At 34.6% G+C, this 12,322-nt stretch overlaps 1 protein-coding gene and 1 long non-coding RNA gene across 7 annotated transcripts; one reads left to right on the forward strand and one right to left on the reverse strand.

Annotated features, from left to right (window-relative positions):
* The first annotated feature begins 628 nt into the window (after window positions 1-628).
* Window positions 629-5,857, forward strand: LOC110940345 (translation initiation factor IF3-4, chloroplastic). 5 transcript variants are annotated; one of them, XR_002593031.2, is made up of 13 exons: window positions 629-842; window positions 946-1,039; window positions 1,119-2,012; window positions 3,518-3,557; window positions 3,651-3,710; window positions 3,792-3,844; window positions 3,974-4,029; window positions 4,200-4,233; window positions 4,677-4,749; window positions 4,839-4,931; window positions 5,005-5,175; window positions 5,522-5,628; window positions 5,733-5,857. XR_002593031.2 is itself a non-coding variant. In XM_022181897.2 (12 exons), the coding sequence occupies exons 3-11, from the start codon at window positions 1,771-1,773 to the stop codon at window positions 5,155-5,157; spliced, it is 804 nt and encodes a 267-aa protein (XP_022037589.1). In that variant the 5' UTR covers window positions 629-842; window positions 946-1,039; window positions 1,119-1,770; the 3' UTR covers window positions 5,158-5,175; window positions 5,522-5,857. The 5 variants fall into 5 exon arrangements, 4 of the variants coding, with proteins under 4 accessions (XP_022037589.1, XP_022037588.1, XP_022037591.1 ...); XM_022181897.2 differs by having other exon boundaries at window positions 5,522-5,857; XM_022181896.2 differs by lacking the exons at window positions 5,522-5,628; window positions 5,733-5,857 and having other exon boundaries at window positions 1,119-1,394; window positions 1,764-2,012; window positions 5,005-5,333.
* A 1,859-nt stretch (window positions 5,858-7,716) lies between these two features.
* Window positions 7,717-10,165, reverse strand: LOC110938737. Of its 2 annotated transcripts, XR_002591639.2 has the most exons (6): window positions 10,028-10,165; window positions 9,831-9,939; window positions 9,656-9,760; window positions 9,112-9,249; window positions 8,375-8,505; window positions 7,717-8,058 (listed from the first exon to the last, which is right to left on the reverse strand). It is a non-coding gene; the product is annotated as an uncharacterized LOC110938737 (long non-coding RNA). The 2 variants fall into 2 exon arrangements; XR_002591640.2 differs by lacking the exon at window positions 9,112-9,249 and having other exon boundaries at window positions 7,719-8,058; window positions 10,028-10,162.
* Between the last annotated feature and the right edge of the window lie 2,157 nt (window positions 10,166-12,322).

Genomic DNA, 12,322 nt, shown 5'->3' on the forward strand with positions numbered 1-12,322 from the left:
GCGCTCCTTGGGGTGTAGTTCTCGCGGTTCTTACAACTCGGGGTGGTTCTCATTTTAGCAGCCCCCTATATATATATATATATATATATATATATATATATATATATATATATATATATATTGTGTGTGTGTGTTATTTAAAAAAAAATTGTAAACACATACAAATCCAATATAGATGCCCATTATCAAATACCTTTTTATGCTTTATAATTTACTCAATTTAACATTAGGTTTATTGGGCTCAACCCAATACTAATATGATTTTAAAAAATAAAAATAAAAAAAAATTCGTTAAAGCATATAGAATTCCATACTCGATCTCATAGATACATATAGAATTTTGCGGAAAGCTACGTGAATTCTCAGAGACGCCACTAGTATCTACCAAAAGTTGTTGATAAGATTAAGATTAGAGTGAATTTCAAGGATTGTCCTTTATCTTTATACCCATTTTTAGGCGCTGTCCTTTATGTTTAAAATTGATGAGTTTTGTACTTTATCTTTTAAAATCTATCACGTTTTGTCCTTTTGGCATAACCCAGTTTGATTTTTCAGTTAAATGTGGTCATGTGAAGGTCATGTGAGAGTAGATAATGCCTCTTTTAATACCCAAAGTTATCATCTTCCCCAATTTCATTCTTCATGAACCCTAGTTACAAACTTCCCCCAAATTGAGATCTGACTTCCTACCCAAAACACTAGTTCTTCTCAAGTGATTCCCTAATTGAAGACTCAAGACTCATGAACACCGATTTTTCTGAGCCAGTTACCTGATCGTTCCAAATCGCCTCTGTTGTATGTGTTAAAGGTCTTCTCCCTCAACCTCCAAGGGCTAGTACATGGTAACCATGTGCTAATCTTATCCTTTAGATTTCAGTTCACATTTATAAAACTTTTTTCACTTGTTTTGATACGGAATTTGCATATTTATAAATGTCACGAAAGTGCTGTGTGAGCTCGAGTTAACAGTTCAAGGTTCAAAAGTCATGACTACGCCAGACGGAAAGGTGTTAAACCTCTTCTTTATAACCGATCATTTGTAAGTCTCTTTGTTCTATAGCATCCGCTTGTATAACTGTTGACCAGTATTTCTTATAACATAGACCATTAAATGTTAGGGACTTGTTGCACATGCATATCAGACGAGAAGAAACATGTAAGCATCTTAGTGGTGTGTTAGGAGAGTGTTGTATCAGCTGTGAACTTCAGTTAGCGGGCCCGGAGTTCAACTACCAGCAAGGGTTTTCTTCTATTGGGCGTTCATGAGTCTTGAATCTTCAATTGGGGAATCACTTGAGAAGAACTGGGTTTTGGGTGGAAAGTCAGATTTTAATTTGGGGGAATTTTTTAACTAGGGTTCATGAAGAATGAAATTGGGGAAGATGATAATTTAGGTATTAAAAGAGGCATTAAATGACAGATCTACCCTCACATGACCACATTTAACTGAAAAATCAAACTGGGTTATGTCAAAAGGACAAAACGTGATAAATTTTAAAAGATAAAGTACAAAACTCATCAATTTTAAACATAAAGGACAACGTCTGAAAATGAGTATAAAAATAAAGGACAATCCTTGAAATTCACTGAATTGTCATTGGCCCGTTACATGATAATTACTTTATTAGTTTGTCCCAATGCCTCCATTCTGAAGCCAAAGAAAAACGGATAACGTCTGCCCCACCACCACCGGGGCCACCACTACAACACCACCACCACCACCACCACCTGTCCCTCCTAAATCCCCGTCTTTTGTATCGCAGAAACTGTATGGCTAGAGTCACCACCACCACCACCTGTATCGTACCGCCTTTCAAACAACCAATAACAATAAAATCTTTGCAGTCCAAATTCTCCGGTATCTGCCTGCAATTCCCCAAATTATACGTGGCCTGCAGCGATCGGATCACGTGCCGGTATGGAGGAGGAAGTAGTTCACGTCTGGAAGACTCCAGACGCTCTCAGTCTCAGGAGAATGACGATGATCAAGCCCTAGATCTCTCCACTATCAGGTACTGTTACGCTCTTGCCATTTCTTAGGGTAAAGGGAGTGGAGCGGTGAACTCGACGGCAAAGGAGTTTGCCGCGCGGCAACACCGCCGCCGGCCTCCTTTGCCGCTCGGCAAACTTGAAATAGCGGGGAGGCATCACCGATCGGGAAAGAGAGAATGATGATGATTGATGTGTGTGTGTATGTGTTGATGTGTGTGTATATATATATAAAGTTTACCACTTTCAACTGTTTAACCACTGCCAACACTTTTCGCCAAAGTTTAAACTCTTCACACTGATTGATATGGCACACTCTGATTGGTCGATTTTGAAGTTTGCCACTTTCACCTGTTTAACCACTCCCTTCACCCTTGGTGTATATTCAACCATAAAAAACACCTTCTGTTGTAATAATCTATGCAGTTAATATCCGTGTCAAATATCAGTCTCGGTAACGATATTGTCGGCGATATTTGACCGGTTATATATCACCAGACACCAATATTTGACCGATATAACCGATGTATCATTGATATATCACTGAATTATTGGTGTTAAATTGCTATATATAAAAATTCTGCATTATATTAAAATTACCGATATCTCACCTAGATAACCTAGATCTCAAATAACGGTCCTTGACCGATATCCGATATTTTAGTAATTGCTATATAAGTTTAGTATAGATATCAATTTTGGTGAAGTTGTAAATCAATTTTTAATCATCCTTTAGAAATTACTATGTGCTAAAACAGAAGAATCTGAGCGTGAGTACATAAGCCTATAGGCACCATGACTGTAGGATGTCCTGCCAGTTTATAACCAATTTCCAGTATTATATGTTTGGGAGATTATGCTTGTATAGAGTGATAGAATCTGAACCAAATGATCCTCAAATAGCCAAATTAGATTTGATAATAATAAGCGCGCCTAGGCGCAATGTAACCTCAGGCGCATGTTCTTGCGCTTCAGGCGACATAAGGCGAGTGTTGTACATAAAGCACAGGTGAGGCGCGATTTTCAGGCGAAAATTTGGCATAAGGCGCAGGTTAGCCACTCGCCTCATGTACATGGCATTTTTTTATGCACTAGGATGTTGTACAATATGCTTTTTAGGTTGTACATGTAAGGAATTTATATATTAAGTTATAATTTATAGTTTATAAATAAAGCATAGTTATAGCTAAATTTTAGATAGAGGATGCTAAAAACCTATGAAATATATATAACAAAATCATACATAAACACTTTGCACCTTGCTCACCAAAAGTGGCACGCTTTTGCGCTTTGTGCCTTGGTTTTCGACCCTGTCGCCTTGGTGCGCTTCCCGCTTTTTAAAACCAAGGATTTTATTTGAATTTGAAATTCATCCCATGAGCATAAGCATAAAGTTGGTACTTTTGCTTATAGGAATTGTATGATTGTAAGCAGGATAATATTAATTCCAAAGTGTGTGTAAAGCAGACTTAGTTTGCACTCTAATTGCATTAGTATGAAGTACTATCTTTTTCATTGGATAATTTAGGTCAAATACAGTGAGGCTGATAGATGATCAGCAAAATATGGTGAGTTTTCTGCTACCATTTTTGCTGTTCTACGGGTAATTCATGTCTACGTTTATGTGATTGTTGGTGGGACTGATCCACTTGTTTTGATAGGTCGGTATAGTATCTAAAAGTGCTGCTATTCAGATGGCTGAAGATGCTGAACTTGACCTTGTATGCATATTATTCAAATACTTGCATTAGCTTTTTTATATTATTTTTATTATTAATCCTTTTGAACTATACCTTTTGTAGGTTATATTGTCTCCAGATGCAGATCCACCTGTTGTCAAGTTGATGGATTACAAGTAAGTTGCATCTTCTTCTGTGCATTTCCTGATAAAAATATTACTTGCGGTAATTATGTTTTAGCTGCCTTTTGTTCGTCCAATTTTTGGCATCGTCTTGATTATCGATTAAACAATGTTCTTCACCAGCAAATATAGATACGAACAGCAAAAGAAGAAGAGAGAGCAGCAGAAGAAAAGTGCTGGTTGATGCCTTCTCTATCTCGTGTGCAACTTTTCAACTATTTCTTTATTTATTATGATTTTGTTTCGTGCATAGGTTTCAGTTTTTTTTAAAAGAGTATATGTATATATAGATATATGTATGTGTGTATGTATATGTATATGCTGAGCAAAGTTTGTTCTTTAATTGTAGCACTTCGCATGGATCAGAAGGAGCTCAAAATGGGGTAAGAAAATTCTGTTTTACAGGATAGCAAACATTCTTTATATAAAGAACAACATCATTACAAACAGATTAAAAAGTATTCTTGGGCTGTTTTGCTAATCATATATTATAGGGATCATTTCATATATCCCCTCAAAACTTTGTACAAAATCATAGTTTCATAACAAATAATCATAATATCATGTATACCCATTTACAAGTTTATGACATTTATACCCTACCCTTAAAGCTTGCATTACGATATGAGAGTTTGGAGTGTAAGGAGAAAGAGAAGGGTATAATGGTCATATTATAAATTGTATTTGATGAAAGGGGTAAATTTGAATATTTAAGTATTTGGAATGTGTATTTTGACATTAATTATTTTGGTCAGGCAAATATGATATCATGCAAGTTTTCAGCTGTATATATGAAATTGCCTCATTATATCACTATTCTTGACAGTTACAACATCGATGTGCATGATTATTCTGTACGTTTGAGAGCTGCTCAAAAGTTTCTCAAGGACGGTGACAAGGTTTTTTTTTTTTTTTTTTTTTTCAAATTTCTATCATATATTATTTCTTACTTTCCATATTGTCCTGATTTGTGGGTAACCGATCTCAGGTTAAGGTTATAGTGAATTTAAAGGGTCGTCAAAACGAGTTCAGAAAAAATGCTATTGAGCTATTGAACCGTTTTCGCAATGACATCGGGGAGGTACCCAATTTTCCCTTTCATTGAAACAACTTTTTTTTTTAATATACCCTCTGATGGATGAATGATGTTGCAGCTAGGCATTGAGGAAAGTAAAAATTTGAGAGACAGGAACATGTTCATGGTATTGATTCCAAACAAGGTTGTTGTTGTACAAAAAGAACCACCAAAGAAAAAAAGAAAGTCCAAGTCAACCGAGACAGAAGTGTCAGCAACAGCAAGCGTATGAGTACGACTATTAAACGAGGTGCTAATCTTCAATTTGTTTATAAATCGAGTCAACGGGTATTTCCCAATCGTGTATAGTTTGTAACTTGTATCATATATATAATGTCCATGCAAAGAATATTATTTACACTTCATACCAATAGTAGAAATCTTCATATGTGTTGTATTTATAGCTCATTCCTTTGTATAACAGCTTGTAACTATTTAGTATTTACTTGCATATGTTGGATTGCCATATCAACTAATTATATGGTGTGGATCTCGTAGATTTGTGGTGTCGAGGTTAGAAGTTTAGGTAGTGGTATCCCTGTTCCATTACATGTTGAGTTATGAATTGGTGGTTTAGGTCTTGTTATGTTTTGCAGGGCTAGCTCAGTAAATCGGTTTAATGCTCGAGAACAGAATTTTAAAAGGCTTTGACGGATATCATGTGTTCAACTGAATAAGGGGAAATCTTGTAGGAACCCTTGAGGTATATTTTAACGATGATATGGTCGATTGGTCATAGTTTCAATTTCATAAGTCACACGTGCTTGTGTCTGCATGGTAGTATATTATGACGCGTTAAATGTTTAGGGATTTCGTCTACGTGGAGATGTGCTTAGCGCGTGGGTTCCTATTCATTCATGCATATCTTTTGAGTACCTCACATAAATTTTTGGTGTGCCAGAAGTGCTTACCCGACGCAAAGATTTTTATTAGATTTATGTTTGTTTTATTTTTTATATTTGGGTGTGTGTGTGTGTGTGTGGTTTGGGGGGGGGGGGGGGGATGTTTGAAGAAGTCATTGTACGAAAGTGTTTAAAAAGATGGTGGGAAGTATATTTGACTTGCTGACAAAGTCCTTCATTGTTAAGCAATACCATACCATGTGTTGCATGAGAAATAGTGGCAGGTGTAGGTGTTGGTTAGAGTTGATTAGAGTTGATTTTCAGTTTTAGTTATCATATAAAATATATATCCAATTTCAGAATCTTGGAATCACTTCTCTTTTTTATTCTATTTTATATAGTCTAATGAATCTCTCGATAAAACCTTTGGTGTGGCTAAATGCACCTTCTCTTCTAACTTTTTATACCCCTTCCAAAATTATAAGTTTAAAACTTTTCAAATTCAACCCTTTTAAAACTTTCGCCACGGCTTTTACATTATTAATTCACAACACTATTCTTCTAAATTTACAAAGATTTACAACCCGAGAAACATAAAAGGATTTAATTTGGTAAAGGGAGAGGGGAGACCTCCCTGTTGTGATTGCCACAACCCCGGATCCATCCTGTGTGTTAAGCGCCACATCACCAAGAAAACAGTCTCTCTTCAGAAAACAGTCTACCTACAAGGCTGAAGAGTGTGAGGGGCATGGGTTGCTGCATCACCCTCTTTTTTCTTTTTTCAATATTTCCTTTTTCTTTTTACAATAATAAATTAAAATAAGAGAATAGTGGTTTGGGTCATAAACACACCCTTAGGGTAGTGATTTCGGATGATGGATTTGGGTGATAGTGACCCCGAAAGTCATGACCACACCCTATAGCCTAATCATTGAAAGTAATGTATCTAAAGAATTCTTTGTTAATTACTATATGAAAATGATAACATGAGATATTAACTTATTACTGAATCATTTTTTGGTATGAGATGATCTGCATACCTTGTTAACTTAGTGTAAAACAGTAATTCATTGGCTATCTTTAAGATGTTCTTTTTCATTAGGTTGGACAGTGTAGTTGGAGCTCCCTAGGGGCTTTATCAGGCCACGTAGGATCCGCGTCAACCATGGAGCTCCCCTTTAATTTGCAGGGTGTGGATGGAGCCCCTATTAAACAAAATTAAAAAACAACAATTGATTGGATGACATGTTGTGGGCCCCACCTGAACACATTAATCTGCTCGTTACCATGGTAGCGCCTCAACCATGGCGCCCCCTCTTAAAATGCTGGGTGTGGTGATGGAGCCCCTTGGGTGCTATAGATGGCTGAGGTGGAGGGAAGGCGTCTCCACACCTTCCAGCCTTAGAGCAAACTGCCAGGTACCTGAGGTTTGGTCACTAACTCACTATTGCCACTTTAGTCCAAAACTTGAACCTTTTAAATTTGGGTCTCTGTGGTTTAATTTTGTTGCTATTTTCATCCAAAAGCAAAATCAAGTCATATTTTTCAGTTAACATCCAACATTTTTATCTTTTTCCTCCCTTTTAATAAAGGGCAAAATGGTCAATTTTTTTAATTTATTATAATTTATAATAAAATGTTAAAAGACCATTTTGCCATTCCATAAAAGGGAGAAAAAAGACAAAAAACTGGATGTTAACTGAAAAATCTGACCAGATTTTAATTTGCATGAAAATGGCAAACAAATTGAGACCATAAGGACCCAGATTCAAAAGCTTTGAGTTTTGGACTAAAATAACAAAAGTGATCAAACTTCAGAAACCATTTTGGCAGTTCACTCTTTTCATTAACATTATTTTGTGTTTGGGAAATTGAGGTTTAGCTCGAGTGGTGCTCCTCGAGATTTTAGTTCCCAATCAATTTAATGTGCTGTGTATTATATTACTAGTAAGGTGCCCGCGCGATGCGGCGGGGACAACAATTTACAACGCGCCACTTGTTTTCTATTAGTCGAACGAAGTATTACAATGCAACGCGTCAACATTTACAACATGATTCCACATCATGTGGCTCGTGAAATCTGCCAAACAACAAATTCAGTTCAAACAATTAAGAAATAAATTATTAAAACAATTAACAACCTTTGGTACGTCTTTAGGTGCATCAGGAACGACTTCGAGCTCTTGCCTCCGTGCAGTGACAGTTAGAGCAGGAGGATGGCTGTGGATAAACTGTTCCTCATTACCTGTCAGACCTTTGAAAGCAAAACCAGTAGGTTTCGTGATTCCAATCTGATTTCAAGAAAAAAATAGAAGAATTGGGGCTTAGATCTGTGAATTTCAAAGCAACCACAAATCATATAAAATTTAATAATGATGTAGGCCTTCAACAAAACGTTTAGGAGGACTTCGCATTTAAAACAACTTGGGATCCTTTTCACTCATTTCTATTTTCACATATTTTTAACTTTATCCGTTCGACCCGTTATAGATAAAACCAAACATGACTAAACCCATTCGTAGATAAATAATAAATTAGATAGGTCAAACTATCTATAATTCGAAGATAAATCAAGGTTAATCTGTAAGAAATAATAAATATAATTACCTTAAGAAGGTTCAAACAATTAACCGGATGACTCTGCCTTCCAAAGAAGTCTAGCAAGTTGCCCGGTAGCTTTGTCAACAGCTTCCAACTCTAACAACAATTGCTTTATCATGACCTGCATGGTCTATTGCCTGCATTATACAAATTCATGAATTAAATAATTTTCATTTAGGTAAAATACCAATGCTTATATACAATGAGCACCACTACCTAACATACATGAACATTGATCACTTCCTAAATTACAAGAAGCTACATAAATGTATATAGTCTAATAGTGTGAACCATTTAGTGTTGTGTAGTGCCAATTTCATCCCAGATACTAAAATTTTGATCTTGTGGTCCATAGGCCTTGTGACAGAGGCGACTTAACCATTTTAACGGCTCAAAACAAAGTACAAATTCGGGACCCTAGTTTTTTTTTCTTTTTGAGCTACCTAAACAATCAAGATCCCTTTTCATCCCTTAAGAAAGTTTGTTACTTTAAGGAGCGCATGTTATCTATATTAGAGTTATACGAGAGTTGGTTTACCAAAGTTTCTCAAGAACTTAAAAAAAAGCGATTTGTAGCAGTTTCTATCAGTAGATTCTAGAAAACTATTCAAGAACAAAACAAATTTAGATGTTTATCAAAATAGCAATCAGATTCAACTAAAAATAGTTCCAGCAAAACCGTCAAGTGCAAAGAAGATTCAGTTGCTAATAATACTCTAAAGCTTTCAATGTAACCAAGTTACCTGGCATCAAAAATTAATTTGAAAAGTCGAGAACTAATCAAGTTGACCAACTCGATGCAGGTCCAATGTGAAATGACTCTTTCTCTTTGACATAACAGACTAACATAGTTTTGTAGTTGTGCTTGTTCATTATTAGATCTACAAATACATAAAAATCAATATTTAATTTTAAATTCTTGAAACGGGAACTAAGTTAAACAGTATTTTGACTTTTTTTCTCATTTTACATCGGATATAAAAAATCCTATGGAATGAAACTGTTCGAGCAACAATTTATTAGTCTCATATTGAGCACCAACACAGCTGATCTAAGGAACCGAACCTAGCAAATGGTGTATATGATTTATAGAACATCAATGAATTCCTAAACAAAACTTCACTAAGGGAATTTATCAAACACCTGGTGGGCAATGTAAAGAAAACTGAAACCCCAAATGATGGATACCAATATAAAACCATAAGCATGCAAGATAGTTAATGGAGTCTTGAACGAATGTAACTTCATGATAAATGAGTGTGTTGGATGGGCATATAGAAAAGTTACCAATATTCCCGTGACACAACTCGGATTGGATGGATGACCTCCTTTAGAAACTGATTCTCAAACAAGAGTAACAATAGACCATTACAAGGAACCCAATTTGTAAACCTGTTATTGGCACCATTCCTAAATCATTAGCAAAAAAAAAATAATAAAATAATAATAAAGAGTAAATTACCAAATCAAATGAAAATACAAGTCGACTGAAACAAAAACTAATAGCTTTTTAAGGGTAAGATTGGCCAGGGCATCAATGGTGTCACTGCCACTGGTTGTTTTATAAATACCTACACAAATCAAATCTGAAAAATGAGAATAGATTCGTATTTTAACACCGAGAGGCAAGAAAATGAGGAAATATAGATGATACCATACCAAAATCGAAGCTGAAGTCTACGATTAATGAGGATATATTGATAATTGTCCATTCTCCGGTTGATGATTGTCGATTAATGTACGTCGTTTAGATATAGAAGTATAGATTTACATGATAAAATTTAGTACTGCAATTGAGAGTTTAAATTTAAAAAAAAAAATTCCCGCTTGAATAACTACATAATTTTGTTACTCCTTTAAAGTAGGAAGTAGGAAGTAGGAAGTTTGTTACTCCTTTAAAGTAGGAAGTTTAGTTTATATTTACTAACAAATGTTAAAAAAAATTAATTAATTATTCAATAACAGTTTTAGTTTTAAAAATATAGTGCTTTTAGCTTTTAATCTATATTTGATTTGTGATGATAACTAAAAGTATGTCGGGTCTTAATCCCCACCCATACATTGGGTTTTAATCACTTGTTGACTAAGGTATTATTTATGTGTACATTTTAATTCACGCGTCGATACCGAACAAGACAACTATCGAAATGTTGACAAAAATGTGTAGGTCGTCATGCTATATTTGGATTTTTTTTTAAACATTATAGTTTATAAGATATGACAAGAATACGTAAAAGAATTATAAGTTTGTTGTGGAGGGGGAAAAGTGTAACTAATTATCTATAATTTTGTTAAAACTCAGGGATTTAAGTGTAATAAATTTAGGGGCTAAAAAATAAATAGTGTTTAAAAGACCAAACTACCCTCATTTTAGGGGTCTTTCTATAAATAAAGGGGGGAAAGTTCTTATTTTTTTGGTATCTTAAAATACCCCTTCCTCATGCATTATAATATAGTATAGATATTTAATCTATTAGATTTAGTAAAGAAAAAAAAGAACTAGGTTAAGGAAAAAAGATGAATTCCTAAAGTAATTTTTTTTAACGTCCAACATAAGAATCACCGGGTACTTTGTACGCGGCACCCATTGGCCGAAAAGTAGCCTGCGGCAGCCCAACCTGCACGTACGGAGCCCCTAGCCCACCATGTCACCAGTTCCGGGAAAAACCCGACCCTGCACCCACCCTGGGCACGACAATGCAGAGCCGGTAAAACCCGGGTGGATCAGGAATCGAACTCGAGACCATTCGGCCAGAAGTCTTTCTCTCATTTCCATAATCACTGAGCCATAAGCCCAAGCAATTTATAAAAAATAAAAAATATAAGGTTTGGTTGTATTTATTTTAAAATTTTAAGGGGAAGTGTAACCAATAAAAATAAAAGAAAAGAGAGTGAATTTATTAACACCTTAAAAGGTTTTGTATAAAGTAAACTTGTTGCTAAATTAATCATCAGCAGTTAGAAAAATAAAATTTGATTGGCAAAAGATTATCTATACTATATTATAATGCATGAGAGAGGGGCATTTTAAGATACAAAAAAAAAAGAACTTTTCCCCCTCTTTATTTATAGAAAGACCACTAAAATGAGGGTAGTTTGGTCCTTTAAACATTATTTATTTTTTAGCCCCTAAAAATATTACACTTAAATCCCTAAGGTTTTAACAAAATTATAGATAATTAGTTACAATTCACTCATCCATAACAAACTTATCATTTTTTTAAGTATTCTTGACATATCTTATAAACTATACTGTTTAAAAAAAAAATCCAAAGATAGCATCACAACCTACACATTTTTGTCGACGTTTCGGTAGTTGTCTTGTTCAATATCGACGCACAAATTAAAAGGTACAAGTCGATTATGCGTTAATGTACAAGTAATTAATACTTGTGATCTAATGTGCCTAATCTACAAAGATGGGCTCCATCTATGCAAACAAAAACAAAAGGAATTAAAAGTACCGTAACATAAAATGAAGATATTTTCTGTCACATTTTATTTTATTAAAACTGCCTAATATCTATACTTAGATATATCTTATAAAAACTTAAAACTAACCACAACAAACTTCCTAAATAAATGGGTGGAAAATCTAAAATTAAACCCTAATGCAGTTCTATAGTTACTACTATAAATATAGCAGGACACTCCTATATCTATTGCTAAACAAAGTTAAAAAAAAATGGAACCATATCTGAATTCAATTCTTGCGAAAGGTCAGTTTTGTTATATCGCAACAGTGAATATTTTTTTTCTTTTATTTACTTTTATGTGAATGTTAACTTATTTGATTTTTCAGATTCAGTTGCATGATGAACATGCCAATTTAAACAACACATTTGTCGAACAAGCTTCTAAGGTATTGATTTTGCTGGTTTTTAAGTATTATTTTTGCGTATATCTTTCATATTAACATGTTCGTTATGTTATTATATGTGTGTTTTATTGCAG

The sequence above is a fragment of the Helianthus annuus genome, chromosome 5, assembly GCF_002127325.2.
Source record: "Helianthus annuus cultivar XRQ/B chromosome 5, HanXRQr2.0-SUNRISE, whole genome shotgun sequence".
NCBI lineage: Eukaryota > Viridiplantae > Streptophyta > Magnoliopsida > Asterales > Asteraceae > Helianthus > Helianthus annuus.